This window comes from Clarias gariepinus, chromosome 18 (assembly GCF_024256425.1).
Source record: "Clarias gariepinus isolate MV-2021 ecotype Netherlands chromosome 18, CGAR_prim_01v2, whole genome shotgun sequence".
Taxonomy (NCBI): domain Eukaryota; kingdom Metazoa; phylum Chordata; class Actinopteri; order Siluriformes; family Clariidae; genus Clarias; species Clarias gariepinus.
The window spans coordinates 15008878-15030587 of record NC_071117.1 but is presented as its reverse complement, the minus strand read 5'-3'; the positions used below and the strand labels follow the sequence as shown (position 1 = coordinate 15030587).

General features: G+C 37.4%; 1 protein-coding gene across 2 annotated transcripts in view; it reads right to left on the bottom strand.

Annotated features, from left to right (window-relative positions):
* Positions 1–1492: 1492 nt before the first annotated feature.
* arhgef7b (Rho guanine nucleotide exchange factor (GEF) 7b) overlaps positions 1493–21710 on the bottom strand; it is a 32951-nt gene continuing 12733 nt past the window's right edge. Inside the window, exons 5-22 of one of the 2 annotated variants that reach the window (XM_053477165.1) lie at positions 21493–21694; positions 18071–18156; positions 15367–15461; positions 13862–13957; positions 13067–13189; positions 11579–11717; positions 11377–11436; positions 10117–10263; positions 9869–9955; positions 9699–9768; positions 8569–8696; positions 8260–8466; positions 6909–6999; positions 6683–6772; positions 4946–5125; positions 4271–4370; positions 3972–4026; positions 1493–2846 (exon numbers count right to left, since the gene is read on the bottom strand). In XM_053477165.1, coding sequence (XP_053333140.1) covers positions 2724–2846; positions 3972–4026; positions 4271–4370; positions 4946–5125; positions 6683–6772; positions 6909–6999; positions 8260–8466; positions 8569–8696; positions 9699–9768; positions 9869–9955; positions 10117–10263; positions 11377–11436; positions 11579–11717; positions 13067–13189; positions 13862–13957; positions 15367–15461; positions 18071–18156; positions 21493–21694 — 2079 coding nt within the window. In that variant the 3' untranslated portion in view covers positions 1493–2723. The remainder of the gene's footprint in view (positions 2847–3971; positions 4027–4270; positions 4371–4945; positions 5126–6682; positions 6773–6908; positions 7000–8259; positions 8467–8568; positions 8697–9698; positions 9769–9868; positions 9956–10116; positions 10264–11376; positions 11437–11578; positions 11718–13066; positions 13190–13861; positions 13958–15366; positions 15462–18070; positions 18157–21492; positions 21695–21710) is intronic. The other variant, XM_053477164.1, reaches the window with a different exon arrangement.

The following is a 21710-nucleotide window of genomic DNA, read 5'->3' as shown; positions in this document are numbered from 1 at the left end:
TAATTCGTTCCGGAAGTGGGCTCGTATTCCAAAACACTCGTAAACCAAATGTAATTTTTCCGTAGGAAATAATGGAAACTCAAATTATTTGTTCTACAGCCCAAAAAAATAAATACATAAAATAATTAATACAAAATATAAAGTAAAAATAAAACAAATTAACCTGCACTTTACCTAAAAAAAAAGTAAAAATAAATCCCGACAAATAAGTGTTTCCGTATATGCGAGCATGCGCTGTGTGTGTGTGTGTGTGTGTGTGTGTGTGTGTGTGTAATGTGCATGCACACCAACATTAATGAAGAGACTGTTTTATCGGAAAAATTAGCAAGGAACATCGCTAGTCACTCTCATGCATACTAACAAAATCACTGCTGTAAAGTAAAAAAAAAAAACTAACCTGCACTTTAACTTTTGAAAACAATCACAACAGAGCAGAGTTTCTGTTTAAGGCAGAGAGAGAGTGTGTGTGTGTGTGTGTGTGTGTGTGTGTGTGTGTGTGTAGAAAGTCGAGAGGGGGAGGGGGTCGGAGGGAAGCTGTAAAGGAGAGAGACAGTGTGTGTGTTGGTGTGAGTAAAGGAGCACGGTGTCAAATTACGCACACGCACACACGCACGCACACACGTCATTACAGCCTCCCTCCAACCCCCTCCTCCTCTCAGCTTCACACACACACAATTGTCGCGATTCTTTTCTAAGATAAAGTGAAACACGACAGGCTATTACAGAGAGGGAAAGTAAAAAAATGGATCTTTACCCTCTAATGACACTTGCTTTTGCCTTATACGCGCACATACACGTGTCATAATAAACAAAGCACGCGTGCTGGACACACACGCTTGCAAAAATGTTTCATACACACGTGGTCACAGTGTTATAGTAAACAGTACACTCGTGCACGGATGTTGATTATACATTTAGGCATTTAGCAGACGCTCTTATCCAGAGCGACTTACATTTTTATCTCATTACACATCTGAGCAGTTGAGGGTTAAGGGCCTTGCTCAAGGGCCCAACAGTGGCAACTTGGTGGTTGTGGGGTTTGAACCTGGGATCTTCCGAACTGTAGTCCAATGCCTTAACCACTGAGCTACCCCTGGCCCCTTATATTACCAGTGAGAGACACGCACTGACCCAAGACCCAGCAGGGGAGATGATTACCTACAGTTCCGCAGCGCAAGAGAGAGAAAAACCATTTGCTCAGTTGTGATAATGTGATGCTCGGCGTCAAAACAAGAAGCGCATGCGTGATACATGATACTCGGTACTCGTAAACCAAGACAATGCTCGTTTTTCAAGTCAAAATTTATTTAAAAAATATTTGCTCGTCAAAAGCAAACCGTGTTGCTCGTAATCCGAGGTTCCACTGTACTTAAGTATGGTAGAAGTCAACAGAACACTTGTCCAGATCAGAGATGTTTTAAAGGATAAATAAGCATTTTTTTATTTAAATTCACATAATTTATCATATAGATTAAAGAAGTCATAAAAAGATAAAATAGAACAAATAGAAGAATAGTAGAAGAAATGTAGAGAAAGTAAGTACATCAGGAAGCTATTGATAGAAATTTTCCTGCTCAACATGGAACACAGACAAAGGGACAGAATATCAATGTTTGCAGTAAACATTTTCATTTCATTTAAATACATAAATTAGATAACATGTAAGAATGTTGAGTTGTCAGTTAGTAGTGACGCGTATATATATATATATATATATATATATATATATATATATATATATATCTGCTGCATAAGCACTTGTCTTTATATTGGTCTTGGAATTGCAGACAAAATGCCAAGGAAGATTTGGAAATTAAATTTCTTTTCTTTTTTTTTTTTTTTTTACAAAAAGGCACATCCGCACTTTTAAAGTATAGCCTGATTTTTTTATACAAATCAATAAGCAAAACAACAAACAATTAAAAATTTCACCTTAAAAAAAAAAGTTAACGTTCAGCTGGTGCTAAACGATAAACTGATCAGGGAGAAAAAAAAAGAAAGAAAAATTCATTCACAAATAAAGAAAACGGTTTTAGAAAAATCAGTTTCCTCTGAATGTTTACAGTACTGTATCTGCTGTGTTGCTCTTGTTGGAAATGCATCTGCTTTTTCACAGTGTTGCTACAGATTACTAAGAAGATCCTGACTGAAAGATTTTCTGTATTCATGGACTCCCTGAGACTCCCAGTTTACTGTCAAACTAAGAACCGTGTGACATCAGATTATTTGCGAAAATCGTACATGCTGGTACACGCTGTCGGCGGAAGTACAGAAAGGATGTGACGGCAATGACAGCAGGGAATAGGAAACTTTTTTTTCTAAGACACGGTAACTCATACTTAACCATAATTATACATTAGTATATTTATCTTAAAAGGTTTTTTAAAAAATTAAGGCAAACCCATAAGCTGTATTTGGCCACTCACTTTAATATCCGTTCCTTGATTTATTTGCAGTTCAGAGGCTATTTGGCAAAGATAATGCAAATTTGGCACTGGCAAACTTAAAGAGCCTTTTCTCAACAACTGGATCCATTTCAACCCGGTTAGCATCGCCATTATCATCTCATATATGCTCAGCTGAAAAGGCTTTCTTGGTCCAAAGTTATGCCTAGCACTTCAGCTGCATCATGCTGTTCCAAGTTTTACAGTGTTTCTTTCTTTTTTTTTTTATCCTCTGTTTGTGCCGGCATGGACCACATGCATAACAATCCTCATTAAACTTTACAGATTTGTTTCATCCCATGAAGGATCGTTCATGTTCTTTAATACTCTCCTGACTATCTTCTCCAGCTCTTTCCTTGCTTTCTGCTCCTCCTCCAAACTGCTCTTCATCCGCTTGTTATCCTAGAGAGAAAAAAATTAAATAAACTAAATCAGGGTCATGGCACCAGATATCTGTTTTTAAACAATTACAGCTCAGCATTGCTGCTTTAATGGTTAGAGAACATTACTTCATTTAGTAAAAATATTCTATTCATTTGAAATGTACCTCATACTTTGTATCCTGTATAATTGACTCATAATAAATAATACAGCAATAAATCCACAAAAATTGTGATGATTTACGTGGGAATCGTACATGTTTGTGACAAAAATAAACTTTTCAAGTCTGTATAAATCTGTAAGTCTTACACAGATGTGAATAATTCCCTTGTAAAATCAGTCTTTCCATCACAAAGTTTTCTTAGAATTATCTTTCTACTTTTCACAATGGTGCAAATATGACATTTACATTAAAAGCTAAAGTTAATAAACTAGTAAAAAGTGGAATAAACCAGAAATAGCTTTTTTTTTTTAATGTTATGTAATGTGTGAAGGAAAATCTCTTGATGTAAAATTTAATATTCTATGTCTTACAGAATTTGCCAGGACCACAACATTTTATAATAAAAAAATATATATATACAATAATAATAATAATACCTTCTTACATGGAAGTCCTGCCCGTGTCTGTTAACAAGTGAGGCTTTAGACATAATTTGTCCATTTGGGTTTTCGGTTATGTCCGGTAAAACCAAACTTCTAAACACCAAAATTTTACCGCTACCAGAATAAGTGAATGATGTCGCAAACAGGTCAGAGCCACAAAATGCTCATGTTAGTATTATTTTTTGGTCACAGGGACAATCACAAAAAAAACATAATTATAGATATATGTGCTATTTCTTTGCCTATTCACATACAGCAACATGAAAATTTAATATTGAATCGGGATATTTATAAAATCGCAATTCTAATCAAATCGGCATCCACTAATTGTGATCATCCACTAGAGGTGATCAGTGATTCCTATCCCTAACATATACTGTAGGGCTCAGGATTGTGCAATATAGAGTGACATATAAATTTTAATAAAAACACAGTATAGCAACAAAAAAAAGTCTAAAAATGCTGGAGTTTTATGGGTTAAGGAAGAGATAATGATTTTAGAGATAAAGAGAATAATTTCTTTATAAAACATGAATGTACCTGCTTGAGTTCCTGAACTTCATCCCTCAGTGCATAAACAGTGTCAACCAAACTCCTTGAATAAAAGTGATTAAAGTGCAGCGATTAACACACAAACAGAATCCAATCACAGAAACAGTTTTAAATTAATGTACAACAGGAACGACACAGAAAGAATAAACATAACCTTGACTCCTACAACCTGATAAACTGGTGTCACTTGTACCTACATGTAAGTACTGCATATCTGATTGCCTCTTACATTTCAGTGTTTATATATGTATATATAGATTTAGGATTAATTTAAATATACTTCCTACCTCTCTTCAATGACCGTCTGTCCATTGCTCTTTATTTCTTCTACAATGATCTTCTCCTCTTCAGGGAAAAGCATATGCAGCCCTGAATCCTTCCTCGAACCTGTTCCAGACAACAACAAAAAAAAGGGGGAAACAAATTTTATATTTAAAAAATTACAGTAGGAAGAAGCCACATGGATAATGATCATGAAATCATTAACTTACTGCTGTATGCGTGATAGTGCACAAGACAATGAACAAAAGAGTGACATCATCAGTCATGCCAATATAATTCACAACACATACATTGAGATACAGCAAAGTCAATATCAGGAAATATTGCCTATTGATCAGTAAATCTGATTCCCTTTGCTGACATCCATGAAAGTCTTTCTTGTACCCATGGTTAAAAAAAAAAGACAATCTAAAATATATTGATCCCCCTTGAAATCTAAAGCTTAATATCACTGAGTGGCAACTAGACACTAAAACTATACACAGTCACAGAAACAAAGAATCATATATCAAATAAACTGGGATACAAACAGAAACAAGCAAAAAGGAAGCTAGTCAACACAGAAACTGACCTCTAAGATCAAGACTAAGAAGACAAAAAAGCCAGATGGAAGCATTCACAACAAAGGAAGTAGAGTACACTGTGACTTTCAATGCGTGTTTATTTGCAGTAGCCCTTACGAGAGGTGGAACCCATCCTGTAACTATGGGTGGTCCATATACTGTCATAGTCCGAGTCTTCTGATTGGTCAGATGACAGTTCCAGGCGCAACACGCTGGCACGGCAACCGGCAGCCTCCGCGCGAGACCGGCCGACGTCAGCCAGCACGTGATTATGCATCAAATCAGTGCCCTGCCATGCTAATGAATGTGGGGCGGGTCAAAAGATCAAACCGATAGAACGGAAGTTGGGGGAGGGGGGGTGTGGAGGTGAAGTGAACCAACCAAGAAGGAAAGGTCAAGTTGTTGGTGATGGTGAGGCCAAAAACAATTTTTATAACATTTAAATAAAAGCATAATTCAAATTAAATAAGAGGGTGTTTATGGAAGTGCAAACAATGGAGCAGAGAAAACAAGAAAGAAAAGAAGTGAGAAAACAGAGAGATTGGTTAAATCAGATTTGAAGACGTTTTACTAAGAAAAGCAGAATCTAAGAGCCTAAATAATAGTTTCTATAACATTAAATGTAAGACACAAGATAAAATTAGTGGAAAGGCGATTGCAGGATGGAGACCACGTCGATTCCCTTCAGACCAAACTGATTATGTTGCTGGTGTCAGTTTTTTTAAACTTATTTAAAAGCCTTGACATATTAAAATGCTGTTCAAAGAGTCACAATAAGCCCAGCATTTAACCATACTGATCGAGTAATACAGCAGGAATGTTCACTCTCAATGTTCAGTCTGTAAAACACAAGCTCCACAGAACAGAATCAAACTAGAGGGTGACTAACTAATAGAGCTGTGAGTCATGTGAAAACACTTAATTCAGTATGATTTTTGGGCTTGGAGATTTTCTAATTCTGATTTCATATATAGAACTGATGTTTAGTGACCTAATGTCTCAAGCATTACCGTATTAAAAGTATAAAAAATGATATAATATTAAATGTCATGTCGTACGAAGGTTTTACCTTTTTTACCCTAACAATTTTCTGAGCCACATTCCAGTCTGGTAAATGACCATCCATAAATAAAAAATATTGCAAAAACAAGGAAAATTTGCATTTTATATCCCCCGAAAATTGGTATATTTTAAAAGAACCCGCCAACTTAATGTAGTATTTGTAGCCAGTTGTTTTTTATCAGTGATAACATCAACATCACAGATCCTGCCCAACATTTAAGAAATGTTTTAAGTTGTGAAATATAACATATATGTTAATTATGGCTGATTTATTTCCAATGTGTCATGTCCTCGAATAAACATGCAAGAAGTAAAAAGTTAGGATGGGAATCACTATGGATGGGTGCCGCTTTAGTCTGTACCGTGATTCCATATGTATTACAATTTTATAAGTGTCCTGGTTCAATATTATTTTTTTGTTACAATTTTTTTAATAGATGTTGAAGTCAGTGTGGCTATACAAGAATAAGCTCATAAAAAATGCATTAACTACACACAATTACTGGTAACTAGAAGAAAAATTCTAAGAAACTTCTGAAAGACATCTTCATCCTGTTCAAAGATCTGTTGATTAATTAACCCTTATTTAAAAGCTTTAAAAGTGGCAGAAAGATTTTAGTCCAGGAACAACCATAAACTACAACGCAGCGCTCAACAATCCTGAACACTAAATAAACAACTAAAAAAGGCAGCAATCAGTACAACTACTGAAGTCTCTTTGTCAAGTGTCGCTGTCCAGTTTTATTTGTCATGGCATTTGGAAACTTAAACTCATTGATGGCATTCTCTTACTTGAGTTGAGTGTTTGCCTCGTCTTTGCACTTGTGCAGTACGCCTCTATGACTTTCAGGATCTGCGCGTCCTCCTCCAGGGCTGCAGTGCCTGAATGGGAAATGATTCGAGAAACTTGAGGGACACAAACTAATATTATAAATACACAATGTATAATAATGAACACATGAAAAACTCTGGATGCAAAAGCTTTTAATGTGACATGCATCTACAGTACAGTACATACTCTTCCTCATAGAAAACTCCTCATCTGAGGGCTTCCTCTCCTTGCGTTTGTGCAGAAGTTTCTTCATGCTCTTGGGGCTTTTGCTGAGATCCTGTGTAAAGACACAAAAATAGTAAGGCAATTCAATTCATAAACTACATGTAAATTATTTTTTTTATGCTATGAATTATATTGATGTTGAATTAAATCAAGATCCATCATCAGTGCAGTGCATGAAAACTAAATTAATATGTAGGCTATGCATTGTGTATAGAAGATAAGACATACACAATATATATGCATGACCTTTTTCGTCCCTCACAAAGCAAATCATCAAGCATGAGACACAAGAAGATTCTTAAGCTGCAGGAACGGAGGAATGAACAAGGTTTGCCAACGCTTTATCAAAAACAATTGTGTTAGAAAGGATGATCCATTTTGCTTAATCAGTTTTTGTCAACATGCTATAATTACTGAGCCATGACAAACATTATGCCTAATATGGTGCGCATTGTCTGCCACGTGGGCAGCTCTGGCCCCCACAAAGTGATGAGGTGTCTGGAACCAGGACATTGCCCGCAGATCCTTTGGGTGCTCTAGGTTGTGGGGTGGGGCCTCCGCGGAACAGCCTCATATGTCCGACACAACCAATGGGTGTGCTTGATCGGATTGGCATCTGGGGAGTTTGGAGGTTGGATTGTTAGCCTTGGGCTCTTGCCTGCTGCGACCCATGCGAAGTGGTGCACTGGCTGTTCTGGTGCCTTTCTATTATGACCAGTATATTTTTTTAGTAATTTGGGCTGAATTGGCTTTTCTGTGGAATCAGACTGTGGGGCTGCTGGCCTTTGGTCCCTGCGGGCATGAGTGAGACTTGGGTGCCCATGATCACCATATTTAATATAATTTGTAGTTAATAGTCAATGGTAATGCTATGGTTGATCCATAAACAACTGCAATATTGCCTTGTAAAAGTACAAGTCATTCTAGCTATAATTGGAATTCATTTGTTTAATCTGGGCAGTAAATTTCTAGCTCCATCGACAAGTTTATTTTTAGGAACATAATGTCCCACTAGCTTGTCTAATGACAGCAAACTGACCTTTTTCCCCAATTCAGGTTCATCACCCTAACAGCATGATCACTGTAGTGAAGCTTGTCCATGTAGTTGCTTAGCTGAAGCGACCTCCTTACATTGGTCTAGCCTCCGCTAGGCAGAATCATTCTTGTGCGCAATTCGTTCCAGTGTTTTAATATTAGACTTCTTACTCTTGAAAATATATAAAGTTTGTGGTATATTTAAAACCTAACCATGAGGTTTCAATAACACATGGCTGTATTTCACTAATAGCATTAACAGCTCCAGTGTCCAAACCTCTTTGTAACAAAGAGCTGCTGATGCTTTTAGTGGTGGTGCGGGTCGCAGGCAGCTCAGGCTCCAGGGCTTCTGGGTTTTTGGCGGTTCCAAAGGTCCCCACATCATGGTGCTGTGTGGGGTGCAGTGCGAGGAGGGGTGAGGGAGGGTGTGGTAGGCTCCCCGGCTCTCTGAGTGTCTCGAAGGGGTGGGTGGGTGAGCGGGCAGCTGATAAAACAAAACACAGATTTTAATAAAATCCATTCACAGTTAGGGTTTAGACTATGTGAAACATATATTGTGTTTGCGTGTGTGTGCGTGTGTGCTGACCGTATGACATGGTTTCAAACTGGAGATACTGGTTGATGTGCGTTTGGTCTGGCGATGAAGATGCTCCACCCACTCCTGTAAATCCTGAGGGTTATTGCAGATCACCTGAATCCTGTCGATCATAGTCCCTACAGAGGAAACACACAGTCAATACACACCAAGTTAAACACATCATTCTACATATTTAATGAAGTACTAAATATTTGTTCACGAGTGTCTTCGTGTCTACATATCTACAAGGACTGTACCGAAATTAATGCAAGAGCAGGCATAATTTTTTCATTACCCAACATAGTTGTTATTCAAATTGCACATGATGGTTGAAAAAAAAAACGTCCTCTATACAAAGGTCCTACCCAACATATCCTCCATCACAAGCCATACATTTGCACCTTCGTGAACCGAACTTATCCCATATCCTCTTTGAAAATCCACTTTGTTACAGCTGGAGTTCTCCTACTGCTCTACAGAATGTTTACGGAGGTGCCACCAATGTCAAGAGCAATTTGCACAGATGGATGAAAAAGTTTAAAGAAGGGGAAACCAGCATTAAACACAAAACGGGCAATAGGAGACTATCAACTGCAACAAAGGGAACTTTCAAAGAGGATTCAAGAATTGGGTTCACCAATGATTGAATGAGTCACTTTTGTATGTAGACCCAGGTCAGATATATATCGGTCATATACACGGTCATGCAACTGGAATGAGAACAGAAGATCAGAATTCATGTAACTTCCTCTTCCTCCACGCAAACGTGGGACGCTCGCTGATGTCATTAAGTCTTCTTCTGGACCTCAACAAATAAAGCCGCCTAACTGCTTGTCCTCCAGAGCAAAACCCCAAGCAAAAGTCTCTTGTAATTATGGATGTGAACCGTCACCAAAAAATCAGAATTGGACAATGTGGCTCGTAATGTGAACGGAGTCTTTGCATAGAAGAAGAGTTACTCTTCCCACATGTGCAATTTAAACAACCTATGTCAGTTAATAAAAAAATGTTTATATATTAATAATAATTACAAATAATTTTATATTATTAATAATAATAATTTTAAAAAAAGTTATGCCCACTTGTGCATTACTTTTGGTACAGCCTTCATATCAGCTACTGTACAAGTAATCCCTCACCGGATATTTCAAAAGCATTTCTTGTCTCTTCACACTTGTTAACATTCATCCCTGTTAAAGGAAGTTTCCCCTGTGGACCAGTTAAAGAAAAAAAAAAAAAGTTACTTCCTGCAGGCAGTATCAGAAAGCAAACTGTTTCACTTGTTAATAAGAAGGCTCTCCTGTGTTACCTGGTAGATAAAGCAGCTCATTCGAGGGCTGGCAGACAGCACCAGCAACACATGGGGGAAAAGCAGGAGGTAACGCTCATTTTTCTCCTGAAAGCATGAACGCAAACAAATTACATTTAAAGCAAAAGGTTCGAAATAATGTCAGGTTCATGATTCGCTGACCAAAATTTATTTATTTTATTTAATCTCTTTTCTTGTTGATGAAAAGAACAGGCAAATCAGGATGTGCGTACTGTATGTGGACTCACCTCGCTGCCATGGTTCTGCATGAGAACCTGAGACATGTAGATGACGGTGCCCAGGGTCTTAATGCCCTCCCCTTCCCAACCACGCACCGGCTCGTTCAGAATCTGCAGCTCCAGCTCTTTCCTCTTCCTCACATCCTGACACTGGGCCTGAGACCATGCACACAAACACACACACACACAAATCATACAATGTACACAACCCACAGGATGCACTGCATGTCTTTACATTATTATTATTATTATTATTATGATGACTGGTATTCCAGGTCCCACAATCCTCTTTGTCCAGTGTATAACAGGCTTTTCTCCAGCACTCATTATCGTGCATGTGACTGGCCGAGACAAAAGCCGTATTCCAACTATTCCAACAATGCATCGTAGAACAATAATGCATGCGGCGGCAGCGAGTGAGAATAAAAAAATGGAGGACAATAGCGGACCGTATGTGGACAGTCCGTAATGAAAAAGCACACAGTGTCCACTTTCTCTCCCTTCATCTCTGTGTTTCTCTCTATTCTCTGTAACAGAATGATAAGAGGTGTTTGGGGGGGGATAAGCTGAGCTGTGACAGACGGTCTGAGAACAATGCAGAAAGAGGGGAAAAAAAAAGAAAGAAAAAAAGTGTGAGAGGGATGGAGGATTTTTATACAGTCATGCCAAGCAAAGGATTTTGCAAGCATGCAAAGCTTTTAACACAGTCCCTGTACGAAACAAACCGCATTATAGTCTCGGCTTATTCCAACATAAACTAAAACACTGTGGACTTCAGCTAGCCAATGCTTTCTGGATTTGCTTTAAGTAGAAAATGAGCATGAAAGAACAGAACGCGTTTTCAGTAAATCCTATATATATATATATATATATATATATATATATATATATATATATATATATATATATATATATATATCGCTATAAACAAGGGACAGTTTTTGTTAGAACCGGAGCAACATACAGTAGTGTGCAATTGTCTTGAGAAACCACTCATTTCTTCATCTTAAATTCAATGAAAAAACTTTTTTTTTTTTTTTTTTTTACAATTTTTCATTTACTGCGCCAGGCTGCAAAGATATTATGTATAAATTGGTTGCCTTTATATCAACCTTAGCAGCAACCTCATTTCCCCACATCTTCAATTGATGCGCATTAATTTTGTTCCCAGGTTGCGACTTAACCCCAACAGCCAGGACTAACAGTATGTTGGAAAAATTTCAGAAAGAGATATTTCTTACAAATAAGAATTAGACTGAGGCGACTTACAGAAAGATTCTTAAACGCCACCAAGCTTTTCTGGATGTCTGGGCGGTCTGGGTGAAAATCCTGAGGAACACACAAGAGCAAACACATCATGACACATAAAAATCCTCTATTCGAATACCCATTAATGGTCTGTGAAAGCAAATAAATATACAGATTTAAATTCTTAAACAACACACACACACAGATATAAAAACAGCAGCACCTCCATGTGTCTCTCCATCTCTTTGAGCACTGTGGGGTATCTGTCCAGTCTCATGAAGGGTTTACTCAGATTGGTGGTAAGAGTGAGAATCCCAGGACTGCTCGCACCTTTACTCTCCATAAACTCGCCCAGCTCCTCACTGTACACACACACACACACGCACACACACAATATGTATCAAAAATATCTTCTCTCCAAAACTTCATCACAGGTTAAATTACACACAAAAACTGAAAAAAATAGAAAATAAATCACATCTGCACATTAAACTACAGTATGACTATGTAGTAACATTTACTCAGAGCATCTGATATGTTTTACACTTTTCTCGCTGCAAGCTATAGAATATTAAGCAGCCATAAGATTGAAGATTGTGTAGACTGGCCAAGAGTCTGAAGCAGGGAAAACACATCATCATGACACATGAACAAAAAAAAAATTTCAAAAGTATGCACACATTTAGACCAGGCAAGTTTTATGACATCATTATAATAAAATCTAGTGGTGTAACAGATTAAAATTATTTGTAATCTATATGCATCGTTTCCCACTGTTCGGGTCACATGTTAACCGTGAACTAATTTGAATAGTTAATCATCATATATGATGGAATTCTTAGACTTAAACAAGACTTAAATGCCCAGACTTTTAGTCGAAAAAAACTTGACTGAACGAAACAGGATTGGATTGACATGATAACAACTAACTGGAACATTTATCTCGGGACTAAGAATTGAATTGAAAACGCTGACAAAAGTATCACTACAAAATGCAATTAGTGTTTATACTACTGTGGTACTGTACACATGAAACTGTATTATATGCATTGTACATAACCAGTACTGTCCAAAAGTCTTGTGCCACTCCTCATTTATTCATATTGTCCTTCTAAAGAGGCAGACACATTTTTGCAAGCCGCTCATTTCAGGGCTAGGCAACAAATAAAAAATTAACTAAAAAATTAACTAAAAAAATAAAAAATTACTAGGTTATTAACTAAGTACCAGCAGGCAAAAAAAAACCTCTTTCATTTATCATAATCGAGGTAAAAGGTTAAATTAATTTTGATATTGATTTGAGGTCATATTGCCCAGCACAGTCCCTGTATCTGAGCAGTTTCAGAGAAATGTTTTTGTTTGTTAAGCCACACAGGGACCTATGAGCATAAAAAACATCCGACTTAAGGCATGAACCAGTGAGAAACAGGTGCAGAAGATGACAGATAATCAAATGATTAGTATACTGTGATGCTGAATGCTGAGTGGTTGGAACAGATGAGAGGGGAAACGAGGTTGCTGCTAAGGCTGCTACATAACCAATTTTTTAATATTGTATCTTTTGGCAACTTGCAGCCTGCCGCAATAAAATATTTGTTTTAATTTCTTTAATTTAACCTACGTCATTTAATGTAGAATTAGTGGTGGTTCAAGACTTCTGAACATTACTGTACATCTATAGACACTGGTGTGTAGACGTGTGTGTATATACCTGTGTTGTGTGAGGACACTGACAGCAGAGGGATGATTGGAGCAGTAAGCTACATAAAGGCTCTTCATCTGGGGTATGAGGGACAGGAAGAAGCTCCCGATTCTCTGCTGGCTCTCTGGAAATCTACACACACACACACACACACACACACACACACACACACACACAGAGAGAGAGAGAGAGAGAGAGCATATGAACAGATGAGTCTGTTATTCATTTATTTTTGATTAACAGTAATAGACAGATAGATAGATAATTTATTGAAATTATAAACATTCAGTAGCCAGTATAGTAATACAATATTAACACCATGAGGATAGTAATACTATAATAATACAATCCCAAACTAAGCTTTAACTGAAATGACAAAGTATAATTGTATAATATACAAATAAAATAAATAAAGAATAAGCAAACATAATATATTTATATATTATACTTTTTGTTCAAGTTAGTCCCTCTAATAACATTAACTTACACAATATCTTGACTATTATGCATTCTACTCACTCAAACATGCACCAAAGTAGTTAAAATATCTACAATTACTGGTTTATTAGTTACTTAAGTGGAAAAAAAAAGATATATTTTATTTATTAAACACAATTGATATTAAAGATGTGTGAAATTCTGAAAGCCGCCAGTAGATGGCCTCAGAAGCTCACATGGAGAATCTCACAGCACGCTTTCTTTAAATCCTCCTTAAACACTGCTGCGCTGCAGGTTTTTTAGGCAAACAGTTTTAACTTAAGTACAGAAAATAGCACAATCATGCTGACATTAGCTTAGCCTTACTTGGTGCATTCCTCTAGTGACTGTACCAGTGTCTGCTGGAAGGAGCTGATCTCTTCTAGATTGCCCAGAATGTGAGCGATATCTGTCACGGTCAATCTGAAAAAGACACAGAGGGATACAGTGAATAAAATGAGATGAGAAAACGGTTGTTGTCCAAGGCTTAATTAAATTTGTGCCTTGGGACAGCACAATTTTTTTTACCATTAGATTTCTGTTCGATCACGGGGTGAAATAAATAAAAGCACTTCCTCCAATGACACTGAATGCTAAACTGTTGAGCTTGTGTGTGTATTTCCATTTCATTATTCTTAGATTTGCATGGCAGTTTATTCTTAGAGAATACAGTATAACGTAGAGAAACAGCTCATGACCATGGACACCGTTGTTGCAGAACAGGCTTATAATGTCATCCAATTTTTGAGCAACACCAAAATGGCCAGTTGGCAAAAAAAAATAAAAAATTGATCTAGCATACAATCTAGAAGTTTTTCTTTCCATTTTTCTTTTTAGGTCTGAGTAACAAGTGTTTACTCGCATTTTTACTGAATAAACAATATCCACAACGTAATCCTGTTTTATCTTTCTTTATCGTTGCAATAACAAACTGTTCTGTACATCAGACAGGCAATCTGCACTTAAACTTTGCCTCTGTGTGATAAAATTTGGAGATTAAATGCTCATTGTTTGCTTTGAAGGTCTTATTTTACTATTTCATTAAAACTAGTCTCATAATCCTCAGAGGTCCCTGAAAATGCATTAATTTAGTTGAATCTGTATAATTGTATCGCGTGGCAATTCATGCAAATCTTAAAAGTTAAACGTGTTTAACGTTAGTTTGTATTGTTTAAATGCTGCCCTTGGTTTTCAAATGAGAAAACTAATGTTATAATGAATGGGCTAAATTTAATTCCTTATTAAACTTCTTTTACAAAATCTGAGGAAATTGTAATATTGAATCAAAGCAACAAGCTGGGGGATGGTATCTTCTTATATAAGATCACATTTGAGAAAACAATCTAATTGGCTTCTTCAATCCCCGACCAACACACAAACAGGAAAAAATTCATCGGAATATTTCCTCTTTTTTTTTTTTATTTGTGCATAAACACTGGCTGAAATTGACCAGAACTAAAATAAGACCCTGGATTTTAAGTGTTGGGTTTACACATCCTGTACACTGCACCTCCTTTTATAAAAATGTTCATTAAGCAGGTTCGGGGCAATTAGCTCCCTGTCCCAATAGACTTCTATTAGCACCTGCTGCAGTTCCAGTTTTGACCACTAGGTACAAAAACACTACTAATAGTTAAAAGGCAACCAAGTCAATAGAGCACATACAGATATCTGTCAAAACCAAAACCTTTATTTTATCATCATCATTCTAAAGAAGTAGCTAAAATGGAATTTAAAATGTATTTAGTAGTAAATAAGAACTATGTAAAGAATGAAACTGGTCGCATATATAGTGATGACATGGATCAGTTATCGTTAGCTACAGTAGCTACCTGTCTGTGGGCTGCAGTAGTCTCAAGTACGTTGAAAGCAGTGTTTGGAGCTCTTTGCTGTATTCTGTTTCTGTCTGCATAATATTCTCAATCACCTAAAAAACAAACAAACAAAACATTTACAAACACATATATAGAGGCAAACAGACAATACTATGGAACTGGGAATCTCCAGAAATGGGCGGGGCCATGGATGTTGTGATGTCACATGCAACAGCTCAATATTTCAAACATGAATTGAAGCAAAATCAAATTGTCTCCCTGAAGTGTATGAAATCATTATATTTTAATGCTGCCATTTTCCCCCTTTACACACCTTTGAAGGCTCAGTTGGATTCGTGTATTAAAAAAAAAAATAAACTGAGAAGCAGCTCTAAATGGCCAAAACTGAGAAAACTGAGCTGAGAGAGAACAAGCGAGCGGGGATCGTATCACATCTGTAACTCATTTATTTTGGTTTGAAAATAAAATTAGCCAGCCCGGCGGCCCAAGCAATTGGATTAATTAACCCGGTATCCTGAATGTAGAACTGCACTCGCGTACACACCGTCCAAAACAGCTCATACGTTTCAGTTATAAAAGCTCTCCCATTGACAGCTGACAGCGCTGACTGACGGGGTTTAATACAGCCCTGCATTCGCGCCCTCATCTCTGAGCGCACAAAGACCTGCATCTCTAAAGCAATTACTGTATAACACAGAGAGAGGAATCATCTTTCTTTTTTTATCATAACCGAGAGAGAAAGAGAGGGAAAAAAAGAGAGAGAAAAGGGGGATGACAGAATCAGGCCAGAGTGGAAATTCTGGAAGCCACCTTCACTAATGAAGAACCTACAATAAGAGCAAAGCAGACTGGGAGAAGACATGTGGCTTTCAGAGCTAAAAGTGTTTTGTCTTTAAGATACAAGCGTAAGACACATCGACTACAGAAAGTACTCACGCTTAATGTAAATGTGCATCTTCTGTGCAGTTCTATTAAAATAAACTGTAAGCCCACGCTTTCTGAAATATTAAGATTTTTTTCTGCATAACCAGCAACCTCATTCTCTCTACTATGGAGTAAACCCCAGGACTGAGCCTTATTCCAGAAAGTCTACCAAAGAAAAGATGTGAAAGATGTATAGTCACGTGCAAAAGTTAGTGCTCCATTTTTTTAGTTTTTGGCATAAAAACATTATTTTAAAAAATCTGATCGTATTAGGCAAATACAACCTCAGATAAACAACACACAACTTTTTCACCGTGATAATATTTATTTAAGAATAAAACCAATTAAGGGGGGTAAAAAAAAGTATGTGGGCTAAACGTAACTTACAAAGGATTGAAGAAAGTAAGTTGCAGCCCACTGAAAGTAAGTTGCTGCCCACTGTGCTTATAATACTTAGCCAACAATAAACTGATAACTGAAACTGATTTCTTATAACTTTTTAGGTTTATACATTTACAGGCTCTTCGTTTCAACTCACAGGTTTTTTCGCGTTTTAAGCCATCGTTAGTATTGATCATGTTTATTTTGCTTGTTTCAGAGCATTTTTAAATAAATTAAATGTCTATCTCTATTGTTTCGATGATAGTATTATTAAGTTTGGGGACACAGGGATTCCACACGTGTCCAACTTTCATTTCATACCAAAAAAAACAGGAAATAGTCAAGGGGCAACAGTCACTGGGGGGAAAAAAACAATTTAAGGAAGGAAACTTCTGTAAATTTTAAATAGTAAATGTTACTGAATAAAAATAGATACTACTAAATACTCATAGAGAAATAGCAAGACACGTCTTTGTTTGATATTCTCGAAGGGTGCCAATATTTATGACCATTAACGTGTCGGTTTGACATCTCGCCATAAATTTAATTTACGCCACTCCATGCAACAGACGAGATCAAATTTACTTAAACCTCTGAACTCTCTAACCATGAAACAGGACCTGACTTACACACACACACACACAAACACACACACACACACACACACACACACACACACAAACACACACACACACACACACACAAAGGGCTAAGGGCTAAATGCCCAGCTGTCACTGAGACCAGTGAGAAGGAAACAATGACCTACATTACAACTCCACACTCAGACACACACACACTCAGACACACACACACACACTGTAACACACCACTCAAAGCACTTAAACTGACTCACAGACATGCAAACATCATTCTGACCTGACGCTCTAATGGTTAAACAGTGAGAGATGAAAGAGGTCATGAACTCAGACTCACTCAGTCATACCAGACAGACAGACAGACAGACAGACAGACAGGTCTCAAAATGAGGAAATGTAGTTGTACATTAATGCAACAAAAAGATAAAAAAAAAAAAAGAAAAGAAAGATTTTTGAGATAGAATGTAGAAAAGGCAAAAAGGAGAAAAGAGAATGAGAAAGTAAAAAAAGTGAGAAATAGATGAAAAAAGAAAGAGAAAAAAGGATGAAAGGCCCTACAGTGTGCACCTGTGTACTTTGTATGTGTGTGTGGGTGTGTGTGCTTTTGTATGTGGGTGTGTTGGAGTGTGTTGGAGTGTGTGTGTTGGAATGTGTGTGTGTTGGAATGTGTGTGTGTGTGTGTGTGTGTGTGTGTGTGTGTGTGTGTGTGTGTGTGTGTGTGTGTGTGCGTGAGACGGCAGTAGAGTTCCTCTTTAATATGAACGATCAGATCGTTCGCATTAGTGTTGCGTGACTCGTACCAGGTTGTAGTAGGTTTTAGTAGCAGCGCAGGCCTCGAACACTTTGGGACTCTTCAGCGACCCGGGCTTGGGGGAGATGGGCTTATCTGCAAAGGAAAAGGGAGAGAAAAAAAGAGAGAGAGAAAAAATAAATCTTACGGTCCATGCAACATGTGAAGACATTTCGTTTGTGTTAGAGCTGAACCACAGGCCGAGGTGAAGGAGATAAAACGTCAAGCCTTGGGGCAGATCATTTCCCCGCAAAGGTGTGTCTCCACAGCTCAGTGTGAAGAATACCAAGAAAAAAAGGTGTGTGTGTGTGTGTGTGTGTGTATATATCTCAGGCTCTGTGGGGTGCAGTATCACACACTTCTCATGTGAAGACAAAAAAGAAACGTGTTTGTGGAGGACACTGAGTCCAACACCCTGTAGTATCTGTGTTTACAGGAAATACAGACGGTAAGAGAGAAAACACCAGAATATAAAGGAAAGAAAAAAATAACAATATCAAAAAAATACATTTAAAAAAAGCCACAAAAAACAAACCAAGAAATTAAGACAAATATAGCCAGAACAAGAGAGAAAGAAGTGTAACGTAAAAAAAAGAAACAAAATGATGGAAAGAAAAAAGGGACAAAAACAACAAGAAAAACAAACGAAATGTAAGAAAGAAGAAACGCCAGTGTGTGTTTTTGTTCATTAGATTTATATCACCACTAATATTTGGTGAGCCGAATAAAGAAATGTGCTCTCTCTCGTCAGACTAGTAAGGGGTGAAGTGACATGAGATAGAATCCTCCAGTGACATCCTCATTTAAAAAATAAAAAAATAAATAAAAATATATAATAATGAAAAAAATGAACATGAACTAGTTATTATTTGGTACTGTAAACTATGTTCAAAATTAAAAATCAGCTATGAACGTGAGTTTGTTCATTTAACAAACTTGTTTGTGTGTGAACTTCAGCTTGGACAACTTCGAGTTGTGGTAAATGTTTTTGTTTTTTTAATGCTGCATAACTTGGAAAACGCCAAGAAGCTAAAAAACTGTAACAAATAGTTACATCAGAAGGTTAAACCACATTATTTTAAATAGCTTTGGACGAGAGGCATCCACAAGTGGTAATAATGGGAGGTAACAGCACTGTGACGCTTAACTACATGCATCACTCCGCATCCCAGGTGTTCTAACAACCGCTAATTACAATAACGGTCGGTTTCAGCGTAGGTCTGTATGATCCGCAGAAAGAACACTTTCCCTCATTATTATTTGTTTCTAAGTCCTTTTTAAACGCTATGTTTTATTTACGCCTAAGGCAAGCTACAAAGCTGACTATCTTTTAACGGAAGCCTGTCTTCGAAATTCCTCTATAAAACCTCAATCCACTGCACTACTTGTCTATTTATAGCTGTTTAGAATTTAACCCTAGAACCTGGAAGTTAATGGAGCTGATATTCTAAAGCTAAATAAGTAGAAACGTAAGAGATTTACAGGACTGTCCACCACCTCCATTGTTTATTCTCCTCACGTTTTGGCTACAAAGACTCCTTTCACTCCCGTTAATTAATCTTGCGGACAAACAGGGTCAGTCACCAGATCTGCCAGTCGTGGAATGGTGTGTGTGAGCACATTAAATGGTTACATAAAGAAACAAATCATAATCTGTTGATAATAAATGGGTTCGTGGAACTGTTGTATAAAAGCAATATCACACTCGAGGCCATGCTGTTGTGCTGAATATCAGCACGGCTTATGACGCCTCTGGAACTCAGGCCACGCTCTCATGCCTACGACCACATCATATTCATCACAACAGTTCTCTCTTTTGTGCGATACTGCTTAATTGTATTTTTTAATAATATGACTGACATTAAGCGTGTAGACATGAAAGCAGCTGAAAGTATGAATTAGGATTTGCATTGGGATACATGTGTGATATATTCTCTTTTTGTTAAAGTGGATCGGAAAAATACGATCTTGAACTTATGGTAACGGCATTAAATATTTTTAGAGCAAGACCCAGCCCTGGAGCACAGAGCGGGCAGCTGAGTGATCAGACGCTGCAGTGTGTAGCTGAAGGGAAACAGCACTTGGTGCCTGCAGCACTTCCTGTCTTTGTCCGAAGACACCGTTTCCTTCCTGATCAGGACGTTAGTTTGTGCTGTGATGTCATCCTATAGAAACCCCATTCATATTCCCTACTCAGTAATTTGAAACCACAGAGGCATATGGGGCGCTGAGTTTAACCCAGCTGGGTGTGTATATAAAATATATTTATAAATATATACTCCAACCTGAGCAGAAGGTGAAGCTGACAATGACACACGGGCTACAACAGAGGAACATACACAGGAAAACCTCACCCCCCAAAAAATAAATCATCTGGCTAATAATAACCTTAACGCTAGCAGGCCGTCGGCTCTCCACAAGCTTTTGTTCATAGCTTTCATGTAAAGTAGTGACTTTGGACATGTTTTGTTAGTAATAAAGGCATTTTAATAAGCAAATCAAGAACCAGCAGTGTAATCCAGTGTCTTATAGCCTGTCCACTAGCTCACAAGCTTAAATCGATGTAAAGGTTAATCGCCCTTTTAATAGCCCACACGATGCTCACAGGAGACTTTATGATGCTTGACTCGAGAACACCAAATCAAATGGGGTGATATTTTGTTTGCATGTCAAGGCTGGATTTGGGGCACCGAACACAACATCCTTGACATAATATAAAGAAGATAAAGTAATAAATCATGTTTTATAAAAGATAAATGAATGAAAAAAATTAATGAATGAACTTTTATACTTGTTTTAAAGGTGTAATCAGTGTTTTTTTGCCTATTAGACATTAGCTGTAAATGTATGTTTTTCTATTTAAACAACCCATCCCTTATGTGTTTTTCTTCCGCATCCTGAACGTGACGAGGCTACAATGCTAGTGATGAGTTGAAGTTTTCTGGCATGCCTCCTAGTTCTGATGCCACATCATCATATAAAAATGCATTTCAATCCATTAACCACGATTAGTTTTTCTCAGTCGAGTGCCTTACTTCGGTGCTTCTCATATTTCTGACAACAACAAAAAAAACTCTATAGCTGTGAAATGCACAAACCATCATGGCATAAGTCGGGAAAATAATCTATTACTAGATCTTTTTATTTATATAGACAAGGCTGTACAAAGACTCATTTCTAGGAAGATTATATTATAAATATTTCCCATCATTTCCATTCCTCACTTGCGGTCGATTAATACTGTGATGATGTAAATAGGAAACATTATTTTTGTTCATTAATTCAAGTTTTCTCCCCCCATAAAATTCTGATAAAAAAAATCCCCATCCGCACCTTTCACAGGTTTTATCCCATGTCCTACATGAGAACCACAAAAGAAAAAAAAGAGTTTATTCGGATTCACATTTCGATTGAAAAGATCAAAAAACTTACCACTTCCTTTGATCTCTTTGACGTAGTTGCTAGGAAACCAACCGCTCTTGCCATTAAGCGTGCCTTCCCACCAGCCCCCATCCTCCTGTCGAGTCACCTGGATGATGTCACCCTTGTTGAAGCATAATTCGTCCTCATTCGTCTGCTGGAAATTAAACCGTGCCTTCACCAACAGCGGAGCTGAACTGTTCTCAGACATGTCCTGATAAGTGAGAGAG